The 27,372-nt window shown below is 45.2% G+C and overlaps 1 protein-coding gene across 1 annotated transcript in view; it reads left to right on the top strand.

Annotated features, from left to right (window-relative positions):
- Window positions 1–27,372, top strand: part of UNC13A (unc-13 homolog A) — a 286,301-nt gene that overhangs the window by 183,136 nt on the left and 75,793 nt on the right. Inside the window, exons 25-32 of the mRNA XM_033955982.1 lie at window positions 3,156–3,245; window positions 3,398–3,532; window positions 9,543–9,676; window positions 16,391–16,476; window positions 21,067–21,193; window positions 23,959–24,055; window positions 25,137–25,280; window positions 25,420–25,497. Coding sequence (XP_033811873.1) covers window positions 3,156–3,245; window positions 3,398–3,532; window positions 9,543–9,676; window positions 16,391–16,476; window positions 21,067–21,193; window positions 23,959–24,055; window positions 25,137–25,280; window positions 25,420–25,497 — 891 coding nt within the window. The remainder of the gene's footprint in view (window positions 1–3,155; window positions 3,246–3,397; window positions 3,533–9,542; window positions 9,677–16,390; window positions 16,477–21,066; window positions 21,194–23,958; window positions 24,056–25,136; window positions 25,281–25,419; window positions 25,498–27,372) is intronic.

A 27,372-nucleotide genomic window follows, 5' to 3' on the forward strand; every position in this document is an offset into this window, starting at 1 on the left:
GACCCCTCACCTAGTTCAGGGGGTGGGTCTGGATCTCCCGCAGTGGACGGTGCTCCTGACGGATGCGAGTCTCCTGGGTTGGGGGGCTCAGTGTTTGGGTCACTCAGCTCAGGGCACCTGGTCCGCGGAGGAGGCCGCCTGGTCGATCAACGTGTTGGAGACCAGAGCGGTCCGTCTGGCGCTGTTGGCTTTCCACTCCCTGTTGCTGGGCAAGTCGGTCAGAGTGCTGTCGGACAATGCCATGGCGGTGGCTTATGTCAATCGTCAGGGGGGCACCAAGAGCACTCAGGTGGCGCAGGAGGCGGCTCTGCTCATGGTTTGGGCGGAATCCCATCTGCTGGACCTCTCGGCCTCTCATATAGCCGGAGTAGAAAATGTTCAGGCAGACTTCCTCAGTCGTCACTTCCTAGATCCAGGAGAGTGGTGTCTCGGCGCCGAGGCGTTTCAGTTGATAGTGCAGGCTTGGGGGCAGCCCCTGATGGACCTGATGGCCACGGGTGGCAACGCCAAAGTGCCCCGCTTCTTCAGTCGTCGCAGGGACGGTCTGGCCGAGGGTCTGGATGCTCTGGTCCAGCAGTGGCCAACGGAGGGGCTGTTGTATGTGTTCCCTCCTTGGCCGCTGGTGGGCAGAGTGCTTCTTCGCATTGTTCACCATCCGGGTTTGGTGGTGCTGGTGGCGCCGGATTGGCCTCGCCGTCCGTGGTATGCGGATCTGGTGAGGCACCTGGTAGCGGATCCTCTTCCTCTGCCTCTCTCGGACGACCTTCTGATGCAGGGTCCCATTCCCATGTTCGACCCGTCTCCCTTCTGTCTTACGGCGTGGCTCTTGAAAGGGGTCGCCTTAGCAAGAAGGGATATTCAGACAAGGTGATCTCTACACTGTTGGGGTCCCGGAGGCTTTCTACCTCTCGGGCTTATGTGCGGGTTTGGCGTCTCTTTGAGGAATGGTGTCGGGCGCGGGGAGTGACCTCTTTTCGCGCTTCTCTGCCTAACATTCTGGAGTTCTTGCAGGATGGCCTGGATAGAGGCCTGGCTTGGTCTTCTCTCCGGGTTCATCTTGCGGCCCTGTCGGCTTTTCGAGGGTTGGTGTCAGGTCAGCGTTTATCGGCTCTTCCTGATGTGATTCGGTTTTTGCGGGCGGCCAAGTTGCTTAGGCCTCCCCTGCGGCCCTCGGTTCCCTCTTGGGATCTTAATCTGGTTCTCTCTGTTTTGGTGCGTCCGCCTTTCGAGCCCTTGGACGACTGTTCTTTGAAGGACCTTACTTTGAAGGCGGTCTTTTTGGTGGCCATTACTTCTGCTAGGCGTGTTTCTGAGCTGCAGGCTTTCTCTTGTAGGGCTCCCTTCTTGGAGTTTTCTAGGGAGCGGGTCGTCTTGCGGCCTGTTCCTTCCTTTCTGCTGAAGGTTGTTTCTCCTTTTCATGTCAATCAATTGGTGGTTCTCCCGGTCTTGGGTGGTCGGGAGGGCTCTTCTGAGCAACGGCAGCTGCGCAAGTTGGATGTCGGTCGGGTCCTTCGCTCTTATGTGCAGCGGACCCAGGAATTCCGGAAGTCCGATCATCTCTTTGTCCTCCTGGCGGGTCCTCGTCGGGGAGCTGGCGCTTCTAAGGCTACTATTGCGCGCTGGATCAAGGAGACGATTGCTTCCACTTATCTTCTGAAACAGCAGCCTGTTCCGGAGTTTCTCAAGGCTCATTCCACTCGGGGTCAGGCGGCTTCTTGGGCTGAGTCGTCGCTCGTGCCTCCAGTGGATATTTGTAAGGCTGCGGTTTGGTCCTCCTTGCATTCCTTTGTTCGTCATTATCGGGTTGATGTGCAGGCGCGTCGGGACGCGGTGTTCGGTGAGCGTGTACTGGTATCGGCCCTTCGGGGGTCCCGCCCGTGAGAGGGACTGCTTTGGTACGTCCCATTCGTAAAGTTAACCTCTACTGGTCTGGAGAGTGCTAAAGAAGGAGAAATTAGGTTCTTACCTGCTAATTTACTTTCTTTTAGCTTCTCCAGACCAGTAGAGGTCCCCACCCTGTCTGTTGTTGTTGTTGTTGGGGCTGTTGCGCGGGCAGTTTTTGGTTTTTGCTGCGGGTTCTAGTATTTTTCTAGGGCCGGGGAGAATTGAAGAACAGCGGCTGTGGCTCGGCTGGCTTAGCTGGCGAGCTGTGGGGACATTCTTCCTTCGGGAATTTCTCCTCTGCATTTTCCAACAGCATTTTGGGTATGTTATTTGTTACTCCTTTCGGAGTATTGTTTTTTCTCTCTGTTGTTTTCCAGTTCTTGGTTCTGCTTGGCTATTCGGCAGACTGAGGGAAATAGAGAGGAGGGGCTAGGATATACTGTCCCAAAGTTTTGTTTTCAGTCTCCACCTGCTGGTCATGATTAGATATATACCCATTCGTAAAGTTAACCTCTACTGGTCTGGAGAAGCTAAAAGAAAGTAAATTAGCAGGTAAGAACCTAATTTCTCCATCTTTATACCGTATTCTCATCCAAAAAATCATTCAAGTCCCAAATGCCTAGAAAAGGGAAAATAATGTTAATAATTAATATTTAAATATTGCAATATTTAGTTAATGGGACCCAAATTTCCTTGATTTTACTATGGTGACCCAACTGTAACGAATTAATATTTTCAAACTTATAAATTTGGCATAAGGATTCCCACCAAAAACTATAATTTAAATTACCCCAGTTTTTCCAATTTTTCAGTATAAGCTGCATAGCCCTAACTACTCATTGAAAACACCCCTTTCACTCTAAGCGCACAGTGGCAGTGAAAATGCCTAAGCTGCTTTTAGATATGTCTAAAACCCATTTCGATTATCAGCACTTGGACGACCTGTCTTTTAGGTCATCCAGGTACCGATTTAGGTGGGTTTTTAGACGTATTTCCGTTTTGATTATGAACCTCATATTATTCCATGTCTTTGACTGCAGAAGAGGACATGTGACCCTGTGACCTTCTTAACAGAAGTGTTCTGATACTGAATAACTCTGAGTCCTTTTCATTGTGTCTCTTCTGTTATCTTTGTATCGCTAGTATTAATATAAAATGTTGTCTTTGATTGTCATGGGATTATCAGCAATTTACAAGGGTTTTTCGCATGAATCTTCCAACTGGCCTTATTCCAGTGATTGCAGACTCATGTTCTCTTCTGTTTTTGGCAGAATAACTTCCCAGCCAGCAGCCCAGAAAGGCTTCAGGACCTCAAGTCTACAGTGGACCTTCTAACCAGCATTACCTTCTTCAGGATGAAGGTAAAGACTTGCATTCATGGGTGGAAGGAATGGAGGAGAGGAAAAGGAAGGAAGGTGCATACAGGCATGCCAAAGGACAACATTATTCTTGTATATGACTAATTGTGCTTTTGTTGGTATCTGCCCACTCTTCCCCACCCTGCTCTCCATAGGTTCAGGAGCTGCAGAGTCCACCTCGGGCTAGTCAAGTGGTGAAGGATTGTGTTAAAGCATGCCTGAATTCGACCTACGAGTACATTTTCAACAACTGCCATGAGCTGTACAGCCGCGAGTACCAAACTGACCCTGTGAGCATTGCAGATCCGCTTGTCATACAGTCTCTGGTGTTACTACAGCTTTCTCTTTTTCTTTCTTTTTAGCTTATTCTCTTTACCTTTTTAATGTTCCTGGAACAGCTGGGGATCAAGTTTTAGTCTCTCCCAAAGCCTGCATCTATCCAATAAGTTAACTCACTGTCCCAGGAATTTTTCCTTATTGTCCCATGCTTTTGAAGAGGTTCCAGAGATACAAGATTCATCTCCCAGTAGAAGAGCCTCCATAACAAAGTCTTCAAAGTGTAAATAAGCTACCTCCCGAGGAAACCTCTGACTTAAACTGTTTTCTGCAGCTCTGTGAAATTCATCACATTCCCAGTCCTCCCCCCACATCAATTTGCTTTTTATTCTCATAGGCTTAGCAAGGGCCAGATCAATTTTGTCAAATAAGAACATAAGAAGTTGCCTCCGCTGGGTCAGACACAAGGTCCATCGTGCCCAGCAGTCCACACCCGCGGCGGCCCTTCAGGCCCATGACCTGTAATGTGATCCTTCTCTAATCCCTTTTATCCTTCTATCCATACTCTGTCTAAAACCTATCTCTACCTCTATCTGTATCCTTCAATCCCCCTATCGTTCAGGAATTTATCCAATCCTTCCTTGAACCCCCGTAGTGTACTCTGTCCTATCACAACCTCCGGAAGTGCATTCCAGGTGTCCACCACCCTCTGTGTAAAGAAGAACTTCCTAGCATTGGTTCTAAAATTGTCCCCTTTCAGCTTCTCTGATTGCCCCCTGGTGCTTGTGGTTCCCAATAATCTGAAGAATCTGTCCCTTTCCACCCTCTCTATGCCCTTCATGATCTTGAAAGTCTCTATCATGTCTCCTCTGAGTCTCCTCTTTTCAAGGGAGAAGAGCCCCAGCCTTCCCAACCTGTCTGTGTATGAAAGGTTTTCCATACCTGTTATCATTTTCGTCGCTCTTCTCTGGACTCTTTCAAGTATCGCCATGTCCTTCTTGAGGTACGGTGACCAATACTGGACACAGTACTCCAGATGCGGACGAACCATCGCATGATACAGCGGCATGATGACTTCCTTCTTCCTGGTTGTAATGCCCTTCTTTTTTTTTTTTTTTTTATTATTTTATTTATAACATTTTACAATATTACCAAGCATATACATCTTGTACAGAAAAGTGAGATCAAACTACATATTAAACTATAATTCCAAACTTAATATTGCTACAAGGAAATACCAAACTAGCTGTTCTCACACTAGTCCTCAATATTATTGAATCCATTATTAAGAGCAGAACTTATATACTTCAAATTAATTAAGCAAGAAAAATCCTTGTCTAACTGAAGTGCAGGGAGCTAATTTCACATAGGCGTTATTACGTTGTTATTCCTTTTTCAAGACGTTTCATTGAGAGAAAACTAATCAATTGAGATGGCTCTGTAAATATATATTTCAATGATAAATATCTCACTACACATTTACATGGATATCTCAAGAAAAAACTACCCCCTATTTGAGTCACTCCAGGTTTTAAAATTAAAAATTCTTTCCTTCTTTTTTGAGTCTCCCTGGAGACATCAGGGAAAATCTGAATATGTTGCCCCAGGAAGTCTTTAGACCTATTTTTAAAGAAAAGTTTTAATATCCAATCCTTGTCTGGAGCCAAAGCCACAGACAACAAGAGAGTAGCTGAAACCGCCAACTCTCTATCTGATTGTTCCAATATTGCTGAAATGTCCAATGACCTCTCCCGGGGTTCCTCCATGTTTTCTTCTTTGAATTGGGGCTTAGCAGGTAAGTAATACACTCTTGTAAGAGGAGGTAAGGAATTTTCAGGAATTTCCAAAATTTCCATAAAATATCTTTTCACCATTTCTCTGGGAGAAGTTGACAGGATCTTTGGAAAATTTATAAATCTCAAATTATTTATTCGACCATTATTCTCCTGCATTTCCAACTTCTTCCTGAGTAATATATTATCTTTTACCAACATATCTTGATTTTGTTTTAATAACATTAACTCCTTATTTGTATCTTGTGTCTCTGTTTTAAATTGTAACATATCCTGCTTTAAAACTTTTATTTCTTCCTTTTGTTCTTTTAATTCTTTATCCAAACTTTTTATTTGAGGATTTAATGAATTTCCCAAATTTACCACCAAGTCCCATAATGCTTCGAGTGTGACTGTAGGAGGTTTTGTAGGTGAGAAAAGTTGTAATGGTGTAGTGACTAAATGTTCTGCAATTAGCTTTACCTCAGTGACGTCTTGTATTCCCCCAACTTCTGTTGTCCCGGTCACAAGTCCTTGTGGAGAGATCAGTCCTCTCTGCGTTGTCGTATTCGGCGAGCTCTCCATACTAGCCTCTGTGGACAAAAAGACACCCACCTCCTCAGGTGGGTTCTGGTCCCTTGGAGAGCTTGCAGCTTGTGGCGTCGGTTGAAGGGGTGGCGTCCTAACATCGGGACTAAGAGTGACATCATGCTCAGGGGCACCCACCGCACCGCTCTCCGGCGGTGTCCCCAACGAGCTAGAACCCGACCCTTCTTGTTCCCGCTGTAGGCGTCGGAGAAAATCATCAATGGTAACCACTGGGGTTAAGGGTCGCCGGGAGGCTCCTCCGGTATTCTTCCCCCGTCTTTTCGGCATTGTTAAAATGCCCTTCTTAATAATACCCAACATTCTGTTTTCTTTCTTGGAGGCCGCTGCACATTGTGCCGTTGGTTTCATTGTAGTATCTTCCAGCACACCCAAGTCTTTTTCAAGATTACTATCCCCTAGCACTGACCCCCCCCCCCCCCCCCATTTTGTAGCTGAACATCGGGGTTTTTTTTCCTAAATGCATGACCTTGCATTTCCCTATATTAAAGCGCATTTGCCATTTGCTTGCCCACTCCTCCAGTTTGTTTAGGTCCCTTTGTAGGTCTTCACATTCTTCTGTGGTTCTAACCCTGCTGAATGTGAAGACCTACAAAGGGACCTAAACAAACTGGAGGAGTGGGCAAACAAATGGCAAATGCGCTTTAATATAGGGAAATGCAAGGTCATGCATTTAGGAAAAAAAACCCCCGATGTTCAGCTACAAAATGGGGGGGTCAGTGCTAGGGGATAGTAATCTTGAAAAAGACTTGAGTGTGCTGGTAGATACTACAATGAAACCAATGGCACAATGTGCAGCGGCCTCCAAGAAAGCAAACAGAATGTTGGGTATTATTAAGAAGGGCATTACAACCAGGAAGAAGGAAGTCATCATGCCGCTGCATCGTGCGATGGTTCGTCCACATCTGTAGTACTGTGTCCAGTATTGGTCACCGTACCTCAAGAAGGTATCAGGGAATGCTCTGCAGCAAACATGCAAAGCTATTCATCCTTCTGGTGCCCAAAGATATGCCAGTGAAGGGCATCTCAGCACTGTTATGGCTGGTTTCATCTTTTCAATGAAAGGAGAAAAAAAGAGGGACCAGTCTCTACACCTCAAAAGACAGCAACAAAACAGTGGAGATGATCAAAAGACAAACATGCAGCCAGAAAAGCCTTCAAAAGGGTCCTATATTGAAAATTACTAGGATAACATCCATTGAAAAGCAAATTTCTATTCAAAGGACTCGACAAGGACCATGTTTTGGCTATACTACCCACTTCAGGAGTCCAGAATAGGTCATAACTTGCATATCCAATGTGTAAAAAAGTCATAAACACATCACTATCTGGTTTGTGAAATGAAATGGCAATATGAACCAAAGAAACCAATTACGGTATTGTGCAGAAGTTGAAAAACAAATGTCAATAATCAGTTTCTTTGGTTCATATTATTTATTTTAAAATGTATATACCGCATAAAATTATGTGGTTAACATATTGATTACATAAGTGGAGGTGCATAATCAAAAGAAACGTCTAAGTCCGTTTTGGGCCTAAGTTGCCCAAAATCAGTCATGGGAAAAGGTCCATTTTCAAAAAATACGGCCAACATATTTTTTTTTTTCTAAAATCATCTAACTGTACATCCAGCTGTCTGATTGTCCAGACCGCTAAGTCGTCCATCTTTATACCCCATTTTCATCCATAAATTCATCCAAATCACAAACGCCTAGAAAAAGACCTTTTGGGTGCGGGAGGGGCCAGAAAAGTGATGGGCTGGACACCCAGACATGGTACCAGAGTAGTGGGGTACCTTACACTGCTGCAAACTTTACAAAAAGGGTCCCACATAAACATTTCACTACAGCTCCTTTATAGGTCATGGTGAGCCCCCAGAACATCCCGAGAATCTACTAGGCCCACCTATCTACCACCCCAATAGCCCTTATGGCTGCAGGAGCCACTTATATGGCAGTACAAAAGGGTTAGGGGGTTTTGGGGGGGATGCACATTTTTCACCATGAATGCAGTGATTTTAGTGGCTTATGGGCCTCTTCGTAGTGGTTAGACCACTTAAGCCACCTCTATGCAGCTCTACTAGGCTTTCCTATGCCAGGCTGCCAGGTGCTGATGTTTTGGAGGCAGATATGTAAAGTTATTATTACAATTTTTAAGGGGGTGGGGGGGTCAGTGATCACTGGGGCAGTGTGTGGGGGTCTGCACTTTGTGTCTGCAGTGCTTATCTGGTCACTTTGGATATCTTCTTGTGACTTAGACCTGGTTTTAGATGGCCTAAATCACAACGTCCACATTCTGTCTAGGCCAGTGGTTCTCAACCCTGTCCTGGGGACCATCCAGCCAGTCGGGTTTTTAAGATATCCCTAATGAATATGCATGAGAGAGATTTGCATACCTGTTACCTCCATTATATGCAAATCTCTCTCATGTATATTCATTAGGGATATCTTGAAAACCCAACTGACTGGGGGGTCCCCAGGACAGGGTTAAGAACACTGGTCTAGGTAGTGTAAAATTTTCGGTTATACATGCAGTATGACTAAGTCTAGGACGGCCCACGGCCCACCCAAATCCTGCCCTCGACATTCCTCCTGACACACCCCTTTTAGCTCTGGTCATTCAGCAGCACTGTGAAGGCCTAGGTCGTTTTTAAATACGTCTAAAACCTGGTTCGATTATTGGCACTTGGATGACTTGTCTTTTAGATCGTCTAAGTGCTGATTTAGGCCGGTTTTTAGACGTTTTTCTGTTTCGATTATGAGCCCCCCTAATATCCAAATTGCCCTTTAGTCGCATGCATATGAACAAACAATAGACAGACATCTATCAAGTAAACATTCAGGAATAAAACTGTAAAAGGTGCAAGACCAGCTATTCGTTAGCATTGTATCTTACAGGAAGAACAGATGTAGCAACATTTTCATAGGAAAGCATTAACAAAAAGCTGTGTTTTCAACATTTTCCTTGAAGTTGATCTTTCCAGCACAAAATCGCAGCATGCCAGGCAGAGCATTCCAAAGTTTGACACCTGCCACTGACATCATTGATGCTCCAATTCTAGCATGAATAATAGGCATCCTACTCTCTAAGCTCAATTTCATTGTATTTTCAGATATTGCCATTGCATTTCATAAACTAGATAGAGATGTACGATTTTTTTACACATTGGATACGCAAGTTATGACCTATTCTGGACTCCTGATGTGGGCAGTATAGCTGAAATGTCCCTTAAATATAAATTTGCTCTTTTATGAATGTTATCTGAGTAGTTTTTAATAAAGGGCCTTTTGAAGGCTTTTCTGGCTGCACACTGGTCTTTTGATCATCGCCACTGTTTTGCTGCTGGTTTAATCTTTTCCACACCTGAGAACTTCCTCTGTCTCCACAGATAACAACATAGAAGTGATTTCAAGAGTTAGGCCTGCAAGGCAGCATGATTTCCACTTACAGAGTCCCTTCTTGCAAGCTTTTGTTATCCTTTCTTTGGGTTTCCCGCTGAGTGGGCACATGAACCCTTAGCAATGATGCAGTAAAAAGGACTAGTGTTCTCCACCCGAAATCAAAGGCAGCTGTGTCCCAGAGGAAGCAAACAAACTGGCCAACTGGTCACTCAGACTGAAAGTGTTCGTTTTTTTTAATTTCACAGGCAAAGAAAGGAGAAGTTCCACCTGAGGAACAAGGACCCAGCATCAAGAATCTAGACTTCTGGTCCAAGCTGATCACGTTGATTGTGTCAATCATAGAAGAGGACAAGAATTCATACACCCCCTGCCTCAACCAGTGAGTGTCCATGAGCATAAATGTGGCAGACACTTAGGAGATCATTTTATAGAGCATTTTCTGAGTATAAAGTAGGGGTCTCAAAGTCCCTCCTCGAGGGCTGCAAACCAGTTGAGTTTTCAGGATTTCCCCAAAGAATATGCATGAGATCTATGTGCATGCACTGCTTTCAATGCATATTCATTAGGGAAATCCTGAAAACCTGACTGGATTGCGGCCCTCGAGGAAGGACTTTGAGACCCCTGCATTATGGTGACAATGACAAGATATACTCTAAAGCAGCGATCTCAAACACGCGGCCCGCGGGCCACATGTGTCTCTCCAGGTTTTATTTGTGGCCTGCGGTCTGGAGGCACCATTCTCTTCCTTTTGGAGCAGCAGCCGGCTCGTTTGTTCAAAGCCGTGGGTTGGCGGCTCCTTGCACTATCCACTCCTGCATCGGAAGCCTCTCTGATGTCACAACATCAGAGAGGCTTCAGATGCAGGCGCGGATCTCGCAAGGAGCCGCCACCCGCGGCTTTGAACGAACAAGCCGGCCAGACACGCTGCTGCTCCAGTGGCGTACCAAGGGGGGGCGATCCACTGTTCTCTTCCCTGCAGGGCCGACCAACTCTGGCGGCCCGACGTCAATTCTGACGTCGAGAGGACGTTCTGGCTAGCCAATCGCTGCCTGGCTGCCCAGAATGTCCTTTCCGATGTTAGAATTGACATCGGGCAGCGAGAGTTGGTCGGCCCCGTGCAGAAGAGAAGCAGGGAGATGGCCTGTTCCCGATAGCAGCAGCAGCCTATTCCGCAGCAGCGGTGGCATGGGGGAGGGCAGGAAGGAAGGAAGAAAGAAAGAAAGAAGGTGGGGTGGGGACAGGGAGCCAGAAAAAAAGCAAAAAATGGGGCACGGAGGAAGGAAGAAAGAAGGAGAGGGGACAGGGAACCAGAAACAAAGCAAAAAATGGGGCACAGAATCAGAGAAAGACAGACAGAGAAAGAAAGAAAAAGTTGGGGGAGGGAATGAGGTCTGGAGGAGAGGAAGCATACAGGAGGCTGAAAGAAGGGAAGAAGTATTGGATGCACAGTCAGAAGACTAAAGTGCAACCAGAGACTGATGAAATTACCAAACAAAGGTAGGAAAATGATTTTATTTTCAATTTAGTGATTGAAATGTGCCAGTTTTGAGAAAGAAAAGATATTGAACTTTAAATGTGAGTGCTGCAGAAAAAAAATAGAGTACTTGGAGGGCCGCAGAAAAAATAGTTAATGTCTTATTAAAGAAATGACAATTTTGCATGAGGTAAAGAGTTTTACCTCATGCAAAATTGTCATTTCTTTAATAAGACATTAACTATTCTTTTCTGAGGCCCTCCAAGTACCTACAAATCCAAAATGTGGCCCCGCAAAGGGTTTGAGTTTGAGACCACTGCTCTAAAGCATGTTTGACACATGAAAATGGCTTTTATAAAACTGGATGGGTGAATCCTCTCGCGCTAGTATATATGTTCTCATTTATAAGTAGGGTTACCAGACGTCGGGATTTCTCCAGACATGTCCTCCTATTGAGAATATGTCCAGGGGTCTGGACGGCTTTTCAAAACCCGGCACTTTGTTGCGTCGGGCAGGGAGGAAGTCCGCGCATGCTTGGGTGTCACGTGATGATGTCACATGCACATCATGCACGGACTTCCTCCCTGCCCGACAAGAGCAGGCAGCGGGGGGGGGGGGGGGAGGGGGGAATTAGGGCATTTACAGGGCAGGGATGGGCGGAACTGGGAGGGCCTGGTACAGGGTCTAGGGGTCCGGATTTTCCGACTGGAAATTCTGGCAACCCTATTTATAAATGCACTTTTACGTGACCCATGTGTCAGTGTTCCTGTGGCTGTATATAGAAATGATAAGTAGTAATAGTAGTATTTCTACATATTAAAAAAATGGCTCTTAAATAACTGGGTGGGCGAAGCCCTTCATGCCAGGGCACATGTTTAGAGGAGAGTGTGGCAAAATGGTTAGAACTACAGCCTCGGCTCCCTGAGGTTGTGGGTTCAAACCCCATGCTGCTCCCTGTGACCCTGTCCAAGTCACTTAATCCTCCACTTCTCCGGGTACTTTAGATAGATTGTGAGCCCACTGGGACAGAGAGGGAAAATGCTTGAAGTACCTGTGTATATAAACCGCTTTGAGTGTGGTTTAACTACAAAAAAGTGTGGTATACAAGTCCCAGTCCCTTTCCCTTTGTTCTCATGTGTACACGGACGGTTTTAGACATGCTGAGGCCCATGGCAGAAATTAAGGAGGGGGGGCCCTCTTCTACCTGCCCGTCTCCCAGTTTCACACACAAAACGGTGTCAGGTCAAAAGCACGCCGGGACAAAGGCGCGCCCAGACAATTGAGCGCATCGCGGAGGCGCGCGCCGCTCTAAATTACTGTTTTTAGGGCTCTGACGGGGGGGCGTGGGGATAGACATCGCGCCGCGTTGTGGGGGCGTTGTGGGGGGTTTGGGGGGTTATAACCCCCCACATTTTACTGAAAACTTCACTTTTTCCCTGTTTTTAGGGAAAAAGTTAAGTTTACAGTAAAATGTGGAGTGTTATAACCCCCCAAACCCCCCATAACGCCGGCGCGATGTCTATTAAGTAAAGTGGGGGGTTCCCCCCCACGCCCCCCCGTCGGAGCCCTAAAAACAGTAATTTAGAGCGGCGCACACCTCCGCCCTGCGCTCAATTGTCCGGGCGCACCTTTGTCTTTCGCGCCATTGTCTATGAACCCACAAAACAGACAGGCAGACCTTCACCAAATATAAAACAATGACTCACAAATTATCAATAGAAATATGAATACCAAAGCTGAACTGGAAATTCAAAAAAGGCCAGCGGATTGTTCAGTGAGACAGAAGGTGAGGGCGACATTGGACCGATGTGGAGAGAAGGGGGAAGACATGTTGGCCCACAGGGGCCCCCAGAACGTTGGGGCCCAGGGCAACTGCCCTGTTTGCCCGCCCCTATTGCTGGCCCTGCATGTCCATGTGTACTTTTATGTGATCCTTGTGTCAGTGGCTGCACTATAGAAATGATAAGTCGTAGTAGAAGTAGTGTTTTTATATATTTAAAAAATGGCTTTTAGATAACTAGGTGGGTGAATCCCCTCATGCTAGTACACAAGTTCTCATGTGTATGTGTACTTTATTTAAGCTGCATGTAGACATTCCCATGGCCATGTTTGAACGGAGCTAGAGTGGACTTGCAATGTACACACATAGAGGGGCATAATAAAAAAAAGTCTAAGTCCATTATGGGCCTAGGGTGCTAGTCGCTCAAAGTCGGCAGTGTCTAAGAACATAAGAACATAAGCAGTGCCTCTGCCGGGTCAGACCACAGGTCCATCCTGCCCAGCAGTCCGCTCCCGCGGTGGCCAAAAACAGGTCAAGGCCTGTCTGAATCATCAGAAGGGCTCCCCTGTCACCTTGGTTTCCCATTTAAGTTCTGCCCTCCTATCGAAGTCCTAGCCCTCCGGTCTTGCACATGCACGACCAGGTTGGTTTACTCAGTACCCCACGATCCCTCTATCCCTCAGGAATCCATCCAATCCCTGCTTGAATCCCTGTACCGTACTCTGCCTGATCACTTCCTCCGGAAGCGCATTCCAAGTGTCCACTACCATTTGGGTGAAAAAGAACTTCCTTGCATTTGTTTTGAACCTGTCTCCCTTCAGTTTCTCAGAATGCCCCCTCGTATTTGCTGTCCCCTTCAGTCTGAAGAATCTGTCCCTATCCATCCTCTCTATGCCCCTCATGATCTTGAAGGTCTCTATCATATCTCCCCTGAGTCTCCTTTTCTCCAGAGAGAAGAGCCCCAGCCTATCCAGCCTCTCGGCGTACGAGCAGTGTTCCAGCCCTTTTACCATTTTTGTTGCTCTCCTTTGGACTCTCTCAAGTACCGCCATGTCCTTCTTGAGGTGCGGTGACCAATACTGGACGCAGTATTCCAGATGCGGACGTACCATCGCTCGATACAATGGCATGATGACTTCCCGTGTTCTGGTTGTTATGCCCTTCTTTATGATGCCCAGCATCCTGTTGGCTCTTTTCGAGGCTGCTGCGCACTGTGCAGATGGCTTCAGTGATGCATCCACCAGCACACCCAAGTCTCTCTCGAGTCTGCTGTCTCCCAACAATACCCCCCCCAATTTGTAGTTGAACAACGGGTTCTTTTTCCCTATATGCATGACCTTGCATTTGTCTACGTTGAAGCGCATTTGCCATTTGTTTGCCCAGTCTTCCAGCTTGTCCAGGTCCCTTTGTAGGTCCTCACACTCCTCCCTGGTCCTAACTCTGCCGCACATTTTGGTATCGTCTGCGAATTTTATAACCTCACACTTTGCCTCCTTTTCCAGGTCATTGATGAATATGTTAAAGAGTAAAGGCCCCAGCACCGATCCTTGTGGCACACCGCTCGTGACTCCCCGCCAGTCAGAATATTGGCCCTTCACTCCAACCCTCTGCAGTCTACCCGACAGCCAGTGCTTGATCCATCTGTGCACATCCCCATCCCTCCCTCCCATCCCCTCCCACCCCATTCTCAAAAAATATGACCAAAAATTTTTTTTTTCCTAAAATCGTCTACTTCTACGTCTAGCCGTTTGATTGTCCAGACCGCCAAGTCGTCTATCTGTATACCGCATTCTCGTCCAAAAAATCGTCCAAGTCCAAAACTCCTATAACAATACCTTTTGGAAATGGGAGGGGTCAGCAAAGTGATGGTATGGCCACACAGACATGGCACCAGAGTAGTGGGGCACCTTACAGGGCACTACTGTGAACTTCACAAAAAGGGTGCCACATAAACATCTCACCACAACTCCCTTATAGGTCATGGTGATCCCCCCAAAACCTACTATACCCACCTATCTACCACCCCAATAGCCCTTTTGGCTGCAGGTGCCACCTATATGGTAGTACAGTAGGGTTTAGGGGGGTTTTGGTGGGCTTATATTTTCCATCATTAATGCAGTGATTAGAGTGGCTTATGGGCCTGGGTCCTTTTCTCTAAAGCTCACTAGCCCACCCCCCAGACTACTTAAGCCACCTCTATGCAGCTTTACTAGGCTTTCCTATGCCAGGTGCTGATGTTTTGGAGGCAGGTATATATGGTTTTATTCAAGTTTATCAAAATTTGTTATCCCACCTTATCTGTAATCAAAACAGTTTTACAAATTAAAAATTATAAAATGCAGGGAACAAATAAACATCAAATACATTACATCAAAGAGACAAACTTTATTGACTGTCGTGACTAACGAGAACGTAACTAGAACATAACAAAATGGTACAAGAGGAAAAAAGGGAAGAACTAGGGCGGTGTGGGGGAGTGTGTGGAGGTCTGTACTTTGTCCCTGTAGTGGTTGGAGATCATTCTGGAATCCAAGTTCCAAGTTTCCAAGTTTATTAATTTTTTAATATCCCGACCATCAAATGAATATCTGGCCGGTTTACAAAATATAGTAAAAGTAAATAATAATTAAATACAATGAAGTGAACGAAAATGACATTAACTAGACTAACTGGAAAGTGAGGATAGGAGGGGAAGGAAGGGAAAAGTTACATATATTAGTTAAGATAGGAAAGGGTGGGGGGAGGGTTGAACAAGTGGGGTATGGTAGCATTGTTGGAGCGATTACTTACTCGCATTAAAAAAACGAAGTAAAAAAGAGAGAAAGGGATCTAGGGACGGTCATAAGCGTCTTGGAATAAGAAGGTCTTTAAGCCAGTCTTGAAATTAATTAGATTTTGTTCGTCCCGAAGGTATTGTGGAAGAGAGTTCCATAGTGTAGGAGCGGTTACTGCAAAATTAGTTTTTCGGGTGTAGTAGAAATCTTTGAGAGAAGGAATGAAAAGGAGTTTTTGGTCAGTAGATCTAAGTGTGCGAGGGGAACATTGTGGAATCAGTAATTTATCGAGGAATAGTGGTTGATGGGAATGTTTAATTTTAAATGAGAGTAGAATGATTTTGTAGGTTATGCGGTGAGTGATAGGGAGCCAGTGGGCCTCTTTGAGTAGAGGAGTAACATGTTCAAATTTTCCTTTTTTGTATATTAGTTTTATAGCAGAATTTTGTATTAATTGAAGACGTCGGAGCTCTTTTTGAGGAAGTCCATTTAGAAGAGAATTGCAGTAGTCTAGGTGGGAAATGACTAGAGAATGTATCAGTATGTTAATTGAGTCAGTGTCTAGTAAAGGGCATAATAATCCTATTTTATAAAGGCACACTCGTATGTTTCCTTTTTAAATCAGGTACATTTTTAGGAATTTGTATCGGCACTGTGTTAGAGTATCCTGTGATGAATAAGTGTGGACTTTTCTTTTATGTGACTTGTGGTGAGGTCGGCTTACCTAATAGTGTCTGCATTTGCCAGCATGTTGGAATATGGAATATTTCTCTGCACTGAACACACATATGATGTGTGTGTGTGTAGGGGGGGTTCTTCTGTCTCTCCCCACCTCTCTTTCATACACACACTCTGAAAGATTAGCACAGAAAATTCAGGACTGGAGCCGTTCTAGTGTATTCTGAAGGCCTTGTCAGCTTGAAAGCTCCCCTGTCCCCTCTGAAGCATTTTCTGTGATAGCCTCGCTCTTGTCTGCTCCGCTTTCTCTTTTATTGCTTCTCCTCTTCCTTCCCCCTTTCCTCTCTAATCGTTCTTTCTCTCCCTCCTCTTCTCAATGGTCTCCAGGTTCCCCCAGGAGCTGAATGTGGGAAAGATAAGTGCCGAAGTGATGTGGAACCTTTTTGCTCAGGATATGAAATATGCAATGGAGGGTGAGTAAAGCATCTCCTTTCATGTCCGCAGACTCCCCTCCCCTCCACAAATACAACCTGATATTAGTCTCAGCTACACTCTCCTACTTTATATTGGGTGGATATTAGATGCATCTTTTCATGCTCATATTCTGATACCACCACAGAGCTACAGGAAAGAGCATGTATGTTGTTTAGAATTTGTGGGAAATTGATTTTTTTTTTTGAGCAAGCATGAGTGCACAAGCCAGTCTTTTGTGTGTAATATGTAGAGGGAAAGAACTTGCAAATTTAGCTTGCATGTTCCTGCCTATAGGAGATGATTTTTCAGGTTAATTTCCCAAATATTTGTGCCTATATACTAAAGATTAGCATGCACCCAGGATAGCGGTCTCTGACTAAGGCATTCATGCGCATGTTATAATTAGCATGTACCGGCTCATTAAGGGAACATTGTATGTAAATTAGGTTTCAGTGCTCATATCCATCTGCTCTTTACTATATCTCTGCTAAAGTCTAAAAATTAACTATAGGTTTAAACCTTTTAGCAGGCATGTGGCATTCCAAAATCCCCTACTATAATTAGTGCAAAGTGAAAAGGCTAGCAAGCACTGGGGATTTTATTCCTCCTTACCTCTCTCCTGCCTCCCTCTGATCAAGGTAATCCCTATCTCCCCTCTGTCCATTGAAATCCTTCCACATTCAAGACCAGGGCCACCCTGCTATTAAGATCAGACCCCTCTTTACTTCTCTAGCACTTTCAGAATGATTTATTATATTCCTGGAGAGTACTAGTTAATACCATAGTCAGAACAACATTTCTGGGTGGCCTACGGTGACCTAGTTAGTAGAGAGGGGTTAGTAGAGAGGGGAAGGAATGATGATGGTTACCTGGAAGGAGAAAAGGAGATGTTTGCCGCAAGGAGAGAGGGAATAGAGAAGGAGAGAAGTTAGCCATTGGGGGTGGGGGGGAAGGTGGGGTAGAGAGGGAAAATTGAGATGCTTACCATGGTGGATGGGTAGAGAGGGGAAGTGGAGATGCTGCTCTAGGGGGATAGTAGGGAGGGGAAGTGGAGATGTGGGCAGTGGAGAAATTAGAGAGGGAAGGAGAGGTGCTAACCACAGGAGGGGGCATAGAGAAGGGAAGATGCTAAATTTCAGGGCGGGTGGTAGGCCCATGCTTTACTCCGGGAGGAGGGGCACAGTTTAAGGTTTACCCAGAGAATCCAATATTCGTAGGCTGGTCCTGGGTGAAAACGGGGATCAGGAGATAGCGCTGCTAGAGGTAAGTGCAGTGTAGCCCACAGTCACCTCCTCCCACTTCTCAGATTATAAAAATATTTTATAGGCTCCGAAGGAAACAAGAAAAGGTGGGAGAGTGTTTCCTAAACTCTCTATTGCACTCTCTCACTCTCTCTGCACTCCTGCCTCAGATACCTCCTCTCTTTTGTACCCTTGATATGCTGTCTCTCAGACCCATCCCAGATGCTTCCCTCTCCCCATTGTGCCACCACCTCAGAATCCTTTCTCAGACCAGGCCCAGCCCAAGCCTCGGTGTGCAACACATCCCTAGCCATCATACGTACACATACCCTGTGTCATATACCACCACTGCCCCAGGCAGCCCATATTGACATGTCTCACTTGCATATACTCCTACACGTCACACTCCCACTGTGTCACTGACATACATCTCAGATATCACACACCACATACTCCCTTTGTGTGATGTGCCTCCCTACACACTCCAACGTATCCCCCTTCCCAACACACTGAGACCCCCAGCTCCATACACAGATCCTTCTAAATTTCCATACCACTTGCCCCCCCCCTTAACCTGGTCCTCATTACTTTGACTGGTGCACTGAATTTATTTATTTAGATATCTATCCCGTCCTCCCGTGAGCTCAGAACGGGTTACATAAGCACATCCACAGTAGATTACAGTAGACACATGCAGTCAGTTATATTAGACATTCACGGTACATTACATAGAACAATCATGGTAGCTTAGGACATGACAGGCTGCAGAGAAATGTTCATAGCAATCACAGGAGATTGTGAGAGATGGGAGAGATTGTGTTATAAGGGGCCCATTCAATCTTAACTATGCCACTGATGCAGAAACTCATTGCAGACCTGTGTTTTCCTAAGTAAGTAAGAGCAGAAAAATACAGTGGAAAAGCAGGGCCATGTGCGAAAAACTTTCACAGGGAGGACCAGCCCTGCATAGTAGGGCTTCACTGGAAATGTCCAGTCTTCACTGGAAATGTCCAGTTAGCTCTTTTGTAATCCGCCTTGAACTGCAAGGTATAGGCAGAATAGAAGTTCCTAATGTAATGTAATGGCTTCACCACTATCACTATGCCTTGAACCAGGAGTGGAGATTTGATTAAGGGTGTGGGTGATGCATTCATCAGGGAGGTTTAGAGGGCTGACATCATCCATACTAATCATCCCTTTCTCTTTGCTCTGGGTGGTGTAGGGGATTGTGAGACATAAGGCCCGATATTCAGACCACAGGAGGCAGCTTGCGGTCAGCAGTGAGCCCCAATATTCAGTGCTGGGCTATTTCTAGTGACTGGCATTTGAATATCCAGTTTTTTGACCAGCTGTCATTTACTTGGTTAAGTCAACATTCAGCACTGTCAGGCAAAGATAGGACAGCTATATAGGCGGTTCAGTTTGCCTTCTAAACTTAGCCAGTCAGCACTGAATATTGCTAGTTATTGCACGATATAGCCAATTAACCTATAGCCACTAACTGTGAATATTCAGCAGAGATAACCAGTTGTCTTGGGTTGAATATTCGCAGTTAGCCGGTTAAACACTATTTAACCAGTCAGGGGTCGTTTCTGGCCAGTTAAACATAAGAACATAAGCAGTGCCTCCGCCGGGTCAGACCATAGGTCCATCCTGCCCAGCAGTCCGCTCCCGCGGCGGCCCAAACAGTTCACGACCTGTCTAAATCACCAGAAGGGGCCCCCATGCCTCCTTGGTTTCCTAATTGAGTCCTATCTTCCTATCAAAGTCCTAGCCCTCCGGTCTTGCACCTGCACGACCTGGTTGGGTTTCTACATTTATTTTCTGGTTAGCTTTCTCAGTATCCCACGATCCCTTTATCCCTCAGGAATCCATCCAGTCTCTGTTTGAATCCCTGTACCGTACTCTGCCTGATCACTTCCTCCGGTAGCGCATTCCAAGTGTCCACGACCCTCTGGGTGAAAAAAAACTTCCTTGCATTCGTTTTGAACCTATCTCCCTTCAGTTTCTAAATAAGAAACTTTGAATATCAGGGGAGCAAAAAGACTGTGGCACATCTCACATTAGGGGGATAATTCCATAAAGTGGTGCCAACATTTACTTGCAGAATAGATGCATAAATAATGAAAATAGCAGCACAACTGTACATCAGTGCCAAAATTTGGCCTATAGTACATAGTATGGATTTGACAAGTAGATGTATGTATACATGGACAGAGTATGAATGGGACTCACAAGTGTATACTGTATTTTCACGCATATAAGCTGCAGTTTATACTCATTTCTTCATTTTGACTAGAGGAGTTTATTTAAAATTTTCTTATATACCACAGATCTAAGCAGTTTACTGCATACATACATACATAGAATAGATATAACATTAAAACATACTACTCTTCAAGACATACAGTATTCAAAAACCTGAACAATGTCTAAAATTTCTGTTTTAATTCACAAAAACGCCTGAGTAAACAGATGTGCTTTAAAAAATTTTTACTTTCAATAAAATTTTTAAAAGTTTTCTTTAAATGAACTCAAAGACTCAATCTTTCTCAATTCCTTTGGAAGGGAGTTCCGTAGCTGAGGTCCCACGACCATAAAGATCACATTCCTATACATCTCCAATCTACTTTGCTTAAAATCTGGACCATCAAGTAGTGCCTGATTATTTGAACGAAGGGGATGTCCGGGTACATGAATCTATACTGGGCATGTTATTATCCATGCTCAAGCATTCGGTAAACAATCGCATATGTGCACACCCAAGCAGCAGCTAATTCTTAGGTGTGGCTTATGTCGAGGAACATTTACATGAAGGCAGAAAATCCACGGCTTCTACTAGGGTGTGGCTTATATGCATGAAAATATGGTAATGCTCTATGGCTGGCTTAAGGCTCACATCTAAATTATATATGCATATCTAAGGCTTCTACTTTCCTTTATAGAATATCCTCCAATCAGGTGCCCTCTGTGCACCTGTGTTACATTGTTATAGAAACGTCCTTCATATGGGTTCTAGAGTACAAACTGAAAGAATTTAGTCTAGAGTTTGGTGCAAAAGCTTCACTATAGCTCATGGGACAGGATCTATCTTATTATCTGAATAGGTTGTACCTAATTCCTTTAAGATTTTGGTAAATTCCGGAGAACAGTCCGGAGAGCGTTCAGGTGCTTTCACATGTCCTCAGATTACAAAATATGATGCTCTTGTGTTGGATGAAAGCCTGGTGGTAAGATTAGCAAACTGCCTGCCTGTACCCTATTCTCATATTAGTAGCATTCATCTCTAAGCCGTACTTCCTCATCTGGTACTCACCTTGTGTATCTAATCTCCCCTCTTCCTGACAGAGCATGACAAGCACCGGCTGTGCAAAAGTGCTGACTACATGAACCTGCACTTTAAGGTGAAGTGGTTATACAACGAGTATGTGACAGAGCTGCCCTCCTTCAAGAGCCGGGTCCCTGAATATCCTGCGTGAGTTCTGTCTCCATGCAGCTCTTCCAATTCCTTTGCCAAAGCACCTCCAAGCTTTACATCCCAGCCTCTCTAAGGAAAAGCAGAATAACAAGTCTCAGCATGCTCAGGGCTTGTTTCTCATCCCAGTCTCAGCATGCTCAGGGTTTGTTTCTCATCCCAGGAATTGCATGAGAGATCGTGTTGCAATAGTAATATTGAGGACCATTTTCGAAGGCATCTATCTTGGCTAGAAGCTATTCTCAGCATACTGAAAACTTCTACAGTGTACATACGTTTAGCGGGTAAAGAGAGATGTTCATAGGAGTAAGCAAACAAGCAAAAAGGCAAGGGAGGTGTCTTTTCAACCAACGATCGAATCTTCATTCAAAACAAATAGTCCCAACAAGGATCCCTGTTTCGGCATGTAGTGAACACCTTCCTCAGGGGACACTTGGCTGGTGAACACAGAATTCAAAACACACTTTGCACTGCTCAGAAGCACTGCTGTTTTCTTACAAAGTGCATTTTGAACTCCGCGTCCACCAGCCAAGTGTCCCCTGAGGAAGGCGTTCACCACACGCCGAAACAGGGATCCTTGTTGGGACTATTTGTTTTGAATGAAGACTCGATCATTGGTTGATAAGACACCTCCCTTGCCTTTTTGTTTGTTTGCCTATATCCCAAGGCAAGGTGTTCTGTTTTCCTGTCATGGGAGTAAGCAGCCACATACGTTGACATTTTCAAATGCATGCAGGCTTTGTTCCCCCAGCAGGCTTCCTTCAGAAACAGCAGGTGCTTATTACTTTTGGTGATAGTTGTATACTTGTGAATAAAAGTGTAAAGGGGATGGGACTTGATATACCTCTTTTTCTGTGTGGTTATAATCAAAGCAGTTTATATATTTTAGACAAGTACTTATTTGTACATGGGGCAATGAAATATTAAGTGATTTGCCCAGAATCACAAGAAGCTGCAGTGGAAATCATACTCACAACTAGGGTTACCAGATTTCACCATTGTAAAATCTGGACCCATGGCTCCGCCCCCCACAGGCCTGCCCCAGCCCCACCCCATCAACCTCTTCTCATGCTTGGAACTGCATCGGGAGGGCATCTGCACATGCACAGGTGTGATGCGATGACAACACACGCATGCGTGCATTCACATGACATCACCAGGCCCTCCTGACACAGTCCCAGTTTTTCAAAACTCGGACAAAGTGCTGGGTTTTGAAAAGCCGTCTGGACGCCCGGAAAGTCCTCTAAAAAGAGGACCTGTCTGGGTAAATCCAGACATCTGGTAACCCTACTCACAACTTCTGAGCCAGCTTCTTTAACCACTAGGCCATTCCTCCATCTTGCAACCATAGAAGCTATTCATAATAACCCTCATGAGTAATAAATAAGAATTTTCATACATCCTGTGCCTTTCTTCCAAAGAATGTTCCAGCATGCTTTACGGAAGAGCTAAAGGGCACCATTCTTGAGTTGTGCTTAGCTTAGAGCCTCATTTGACCATAATCTGGTCCTAGTGCTGGGATTTCATTTTGAACTCCCCCCCCCCCCCCCCCCCCCCCACTGTGTAGTCTGTTGGATCTGCATCCCCCCATTCCCCCCTCCCCCACCAGCCCTGCCTTGTCGTAATGCTATGAAAAGTCCTGACACAAGGGGAGGGCAGTTTTTAACCCCTGATGCTCAGTTAGTCTAGCAAAATCTTTTGAAAATCTCCCTCCCCAGTTTCCAATACCATTTCAGGCACTGAGGAACTTGATCTTGTTGGTCACCTTTCATGCAGTGATGTAGCTGAGATGCTGGGCAGGAGTAAAGAGAGCGAGGTGAGGTCTTTGCTGGGACATCACGGGTCACACTTCTTTGAAGAGTCAGCATTAAAAGACAGAAGGATGCTACATGGTGATGAGATTAGGAGAAGCCAATCAATAGCTATTCATTACTGATTAAATGCAGGGATTCAAGGAGACCATCGATTCCTGCTCATGTCAGATGAGCGTTTCCTAGCTGAGAGCCGGGTGGTGACAATATGCGGATACACATTCAATCTGATCTGGATTTCTAAGACAACAGCCTTCCATCCTATTTATCACTGAGCAGGGTCATCTGATAGGTTCCAGGCCTCAGCTAAATTACACCTGTTGACTTTACAACCCTACAGATGAACATTATTAGAGTGAGCTACCCCTTTACATGTCATGCACCTTGAATCCCAGATACAAAATTTCCCTGTCCAGCTGCATCTTACTGTTTCTCATCTGAAGTGAGCAGGGAAGAGTGGCTCTAGGCCAGGCTTGTCCAACCTTTTTCCATTGAGGGCCACATTTTATATTTTGTAACTTTCAGAGGGCCAAAACACACATTGTATTTTGCCATATGTTTTCTCAAATAGTGGCAAAATATAATAGTGTATTATCCCCTCTCCAGCCTTCACCCAGTCTCTCTCTATCTCTCTCATATAACACCCCCCCCCTAATCTTCACACAGCCTCTTTCCTCTCACCTGACTTCAGCTGCAGAAGAAACAGCACAAGCTTAAGTGCTGAAAGTTTAGGTCAGTCTTATGGTTTCTGCGTGGCTCAAGCTTAAAGAGCCAAGTCATGGCAGGGAAGCAGGAATCCTGCTGTAAGCACCACAAGAACTGCCAAGTTTCCAAGGGCCAGAAAAAAGTACTTGGTGAGCCATAGGTTGGACAAGCTTGCTCTAGGCTGTTCTGCTAGCATCCAGTTCATGTAAGAGACTGAACTTCTTTTCTCCTTCTCTCTTTGCCTTCCAGCTGGTTTGAGCCCTTTGTCATTCAGTGGCTGGATGAAAATGAAGAGGTGTCGCGAGATTTCCTTCACGGAGCTCTAGAACGGGACAAAAAGGATGGGGTAAAGTACCAGGACCAGATGTCAGCTTCTCTGCATTGTAATTACATATACATACACACACACAGATTTTGCACTTGTTTAGATAAGGATCTTGGCCTATCCATTCTGCACAGTGGTGTCTGATCATTCTCCATTATCCACCTCCCCTCAGCTTTACCACCACTTGTCTCTGTCCCAAACATGTTTGAATTTGGTCATGCTTCTAATTCCCAGCACTTGGGCTGGTAGCAAATCTGATCACTTGCCACTCTCTGAACAAATGTTAGGCACTTGCTACTCTCACACTAGGAAAAACATTGTGTGTGTGTTTTGAGCACAGTTGTAAATTTGCAACATAAAGTACCTCTTCTGGTGTGCATTTTTACAGCTTCCTCAAACAAAATGAAAAAGTGGAAATAGCTAATTGTGTAGTGCAAGGAGGTTTCATTAACAGGAGCCAGTGTCACATGACAACGCTGAAGCCATCTTCTCATGCTGCTGCCATCTTAATACTTGATTACTGCAGCCCTAACCAATAGGCCACTCCTCCACTCTCAGCCCTCTTCCTCCTCTTCTTTATCATTTCTATAGCGCTGAAAGGTGTACGCAGCACGTTCCCTGCTCAGAAGAACTTACAATTTAATTTGGACAGATAGACAGGACATATAGGGATTGGGGAGTTTTTTTGCAGAGAGAATAATACTGCAGGAGTTAGCCAGCCTCCCACCTGCTGTCTTAATATTGATCCCAGAGAGTATAGGTCACTACAAGTCTAGCAGTGTTCATCTACCACCAATATTTGTTTATGTGGCACTAGATAAGGAACATTTTGGTGCCAATTATCTAGAATTCAAGAAAAAAAGATCATTTGCAATTTTATGCCTCTCGGAGAATCCATGCTGGCCATAGTGTCACTGTAAGCATTCCTGCCTTAGATTCACCCTCGCCGCCTCCTGAAAAGTGTAAGGGTAGTCATGTGTAGATGCTAAACAGCATAGTTTGGTATAATAAAGATTCAGTTTCAAAAAGCACAAAAGCAAAGAGAGGAGGAGGAGGACTTCCAAGACTAATCGCATAGGCTGAGTTTTCTGTTTGCTTTCAGTTCCAGCAAACCTCTGAGCATGCTCTCTTCTCCTGCTCTGTGGTTGATGTCTTCTCTCAGCTGAATCAAAGTTTTGAGATCATCAAGAAGCTGGAATGTCCAGATCCTCAAATTGTTGGCCACTACATGCGCAGATTTGCCAAGGTACCATGACTAGTGGATTTTCCAGCTCCCCTCCCACCCTTGCCATGAGAGTAAGTGAACAGAAAATTCTGCAATGCTGCCATTTTGTGTCTGACCTCATTCTCTTTTTTTTCTCTCTTTCTGATTCTTGTCTTTTCAGACCATAAGCAATGTACTGTTACAATATGCAGATATCATATCCAAGGATTTTGCCTCATACTGCTCCAAGGAAAAAGTGGTAATGTAGCTAAATATTTTGTTTTGATTTGGCTTCTCAGCCCAGCAGAGGCTTCTAAAGCAATGATTCTCAAACCTGTCCTGGGGGGCCACCACCCAGATCAGTTTTCAAGATATCCATAATGGTATCCAAGAGATATATTTGAACGCCTATTACCTCCATTATATGCAAATCACTGTCATGCATATTCATTAGGGATATCCTGCCCCACCCAGTTCTTCCCAAGTCACGCCCTTTTCAGCCCCAGCCCCGCCTCCCAACCTCTTCTCGTACTTGGAGCCACATTAGGATGGCATCTGCGCATGCACAGATGTGATGTGATGACATCACACGCATGCACGCATGCATGTAACATCACCACGTGGCAATCACGTATGTGCAGATGCCCTCCTGACGCAGTCACGAGCTAGAAGCTTTTAAAACCCGGACAAAGTGCCGGGTTTGGAAAAGCCATCTGGAGCCCGGACAGTCCTCTAAAAAGAGGAAATGTCCAGTTAAATCCGGATGTCCGGTAACCCTTCTAGCCTAGGAAAGGGTTAAGAGCTACTGCTCTGAAGTTTTTACATTTATCACTCATTCATGTACATTCACATACTCCACACTCACCCCTTCCTTTCACATGCACACCCTCTCTCACACACTTAGTCACACACCCTTACAACAAATACATCCCTCCTTTCCACACTTAGCCACCTGCATACACATCTACTCATGTTCACACAGTGGTGCAATCATGGGTGGGCTGGGTCATCACAGTTAACCCACATTAGGTTCAGGCTCACCCAGCAATGGTGTATCTCTGATATGGCTGGCAGTGCTCCCCAAACCCCGCCAGCTGAAGACTCTCAACACCTCTTCCTCTCCTCTCCTGCTGATGATCCAGCATTCTCTCAACTCCACCCCAACCTTCATACCTTTTAAAACTTTAATTTCTGTTATGGCAGTAAGCAACAATACTCGCTGCTCGCACCAGCTCCAAGCCTTCCCTCTAATGTAACTTCCTGTTTCTGCATTGGCGGGACCAGGTCAGAGGGAAGGTTTAGGGCCAGCAGGCATGATTCACTACCTGCTGCCAGAAAAAAAAATGAAGGCTTTAAAAGGTATGTGGGGGAGGGGAAAGATGCCAGCTTACCAGAGGGAGGGGATGGAGAGATGCCAAGTGGAGTTCTTTTGCCCACACAAAATTGGTTGTCTAGCTTCGCCCCCCATCCACATTTCTTTCTTTGTTACCTTTCTCCTTCTCATGTTTTTACAGGAGCAACTACAGTACACTTCTCCCTCCGTATTTGCGGTTTCAGTATTCATGGTTTTGAATATTCACGTTTTTTAGCTTGCTGGCTCCTCCCCACAAATTACATCAGCTTGCATAGAGAAATTGCTGATTCCAAGCATTTAGAGAGAAAATCGCCGATTCCCAGCACTTTCTTCACCATGTTTTGCCTCTCCTTCAGGAACAGGCCAGGTCTCCCACCATGTTATTCACGGTTTCACCATATTCACAATGGTTTTTAATAGAAAACAGTGAATTACATATGAAAAAGTTATTTGCGATTTATCTGTATTTGAGGTTCTGTTAATCCCCTATTATAGCGAATATGGAGGGAGAAGTGTAGTGCTCTCTTAGTTGTTCTAACAGGAGATCAGTTAGTGAAATCCTCAGTAAAGCACCCTGATTGTATTATGAGGTGATACACCCAAACAGGAGATTTGACCTTGTCACGGTAGAACAAAAGAACACAAAAGAGGCACCCTATGGTGCTCAATATCTTTATTCACAATCAAGACCTGACACGTGTTTCGGCCATGAGGCCTGCCTCAGGGATCTGATTCTTAATGCAGAACACCGTATCACAATAGAGTTCGTATAATGATGAT

This window comes from Geotrypetes seraphini, chromosome 8, assembly GCF_902459505.1.
Source record: "Geotrypetes seraphini chromosome 8, aGeoSer1.1, whole genome shotgun sequence".
Classification (NCBI taxonomy): Eukaryota; Metazoa; Chordata; class Amphibia; order Gymnophiona; family Dermophiidae; genus Geotrypetes; species Geotrypetes seraphini.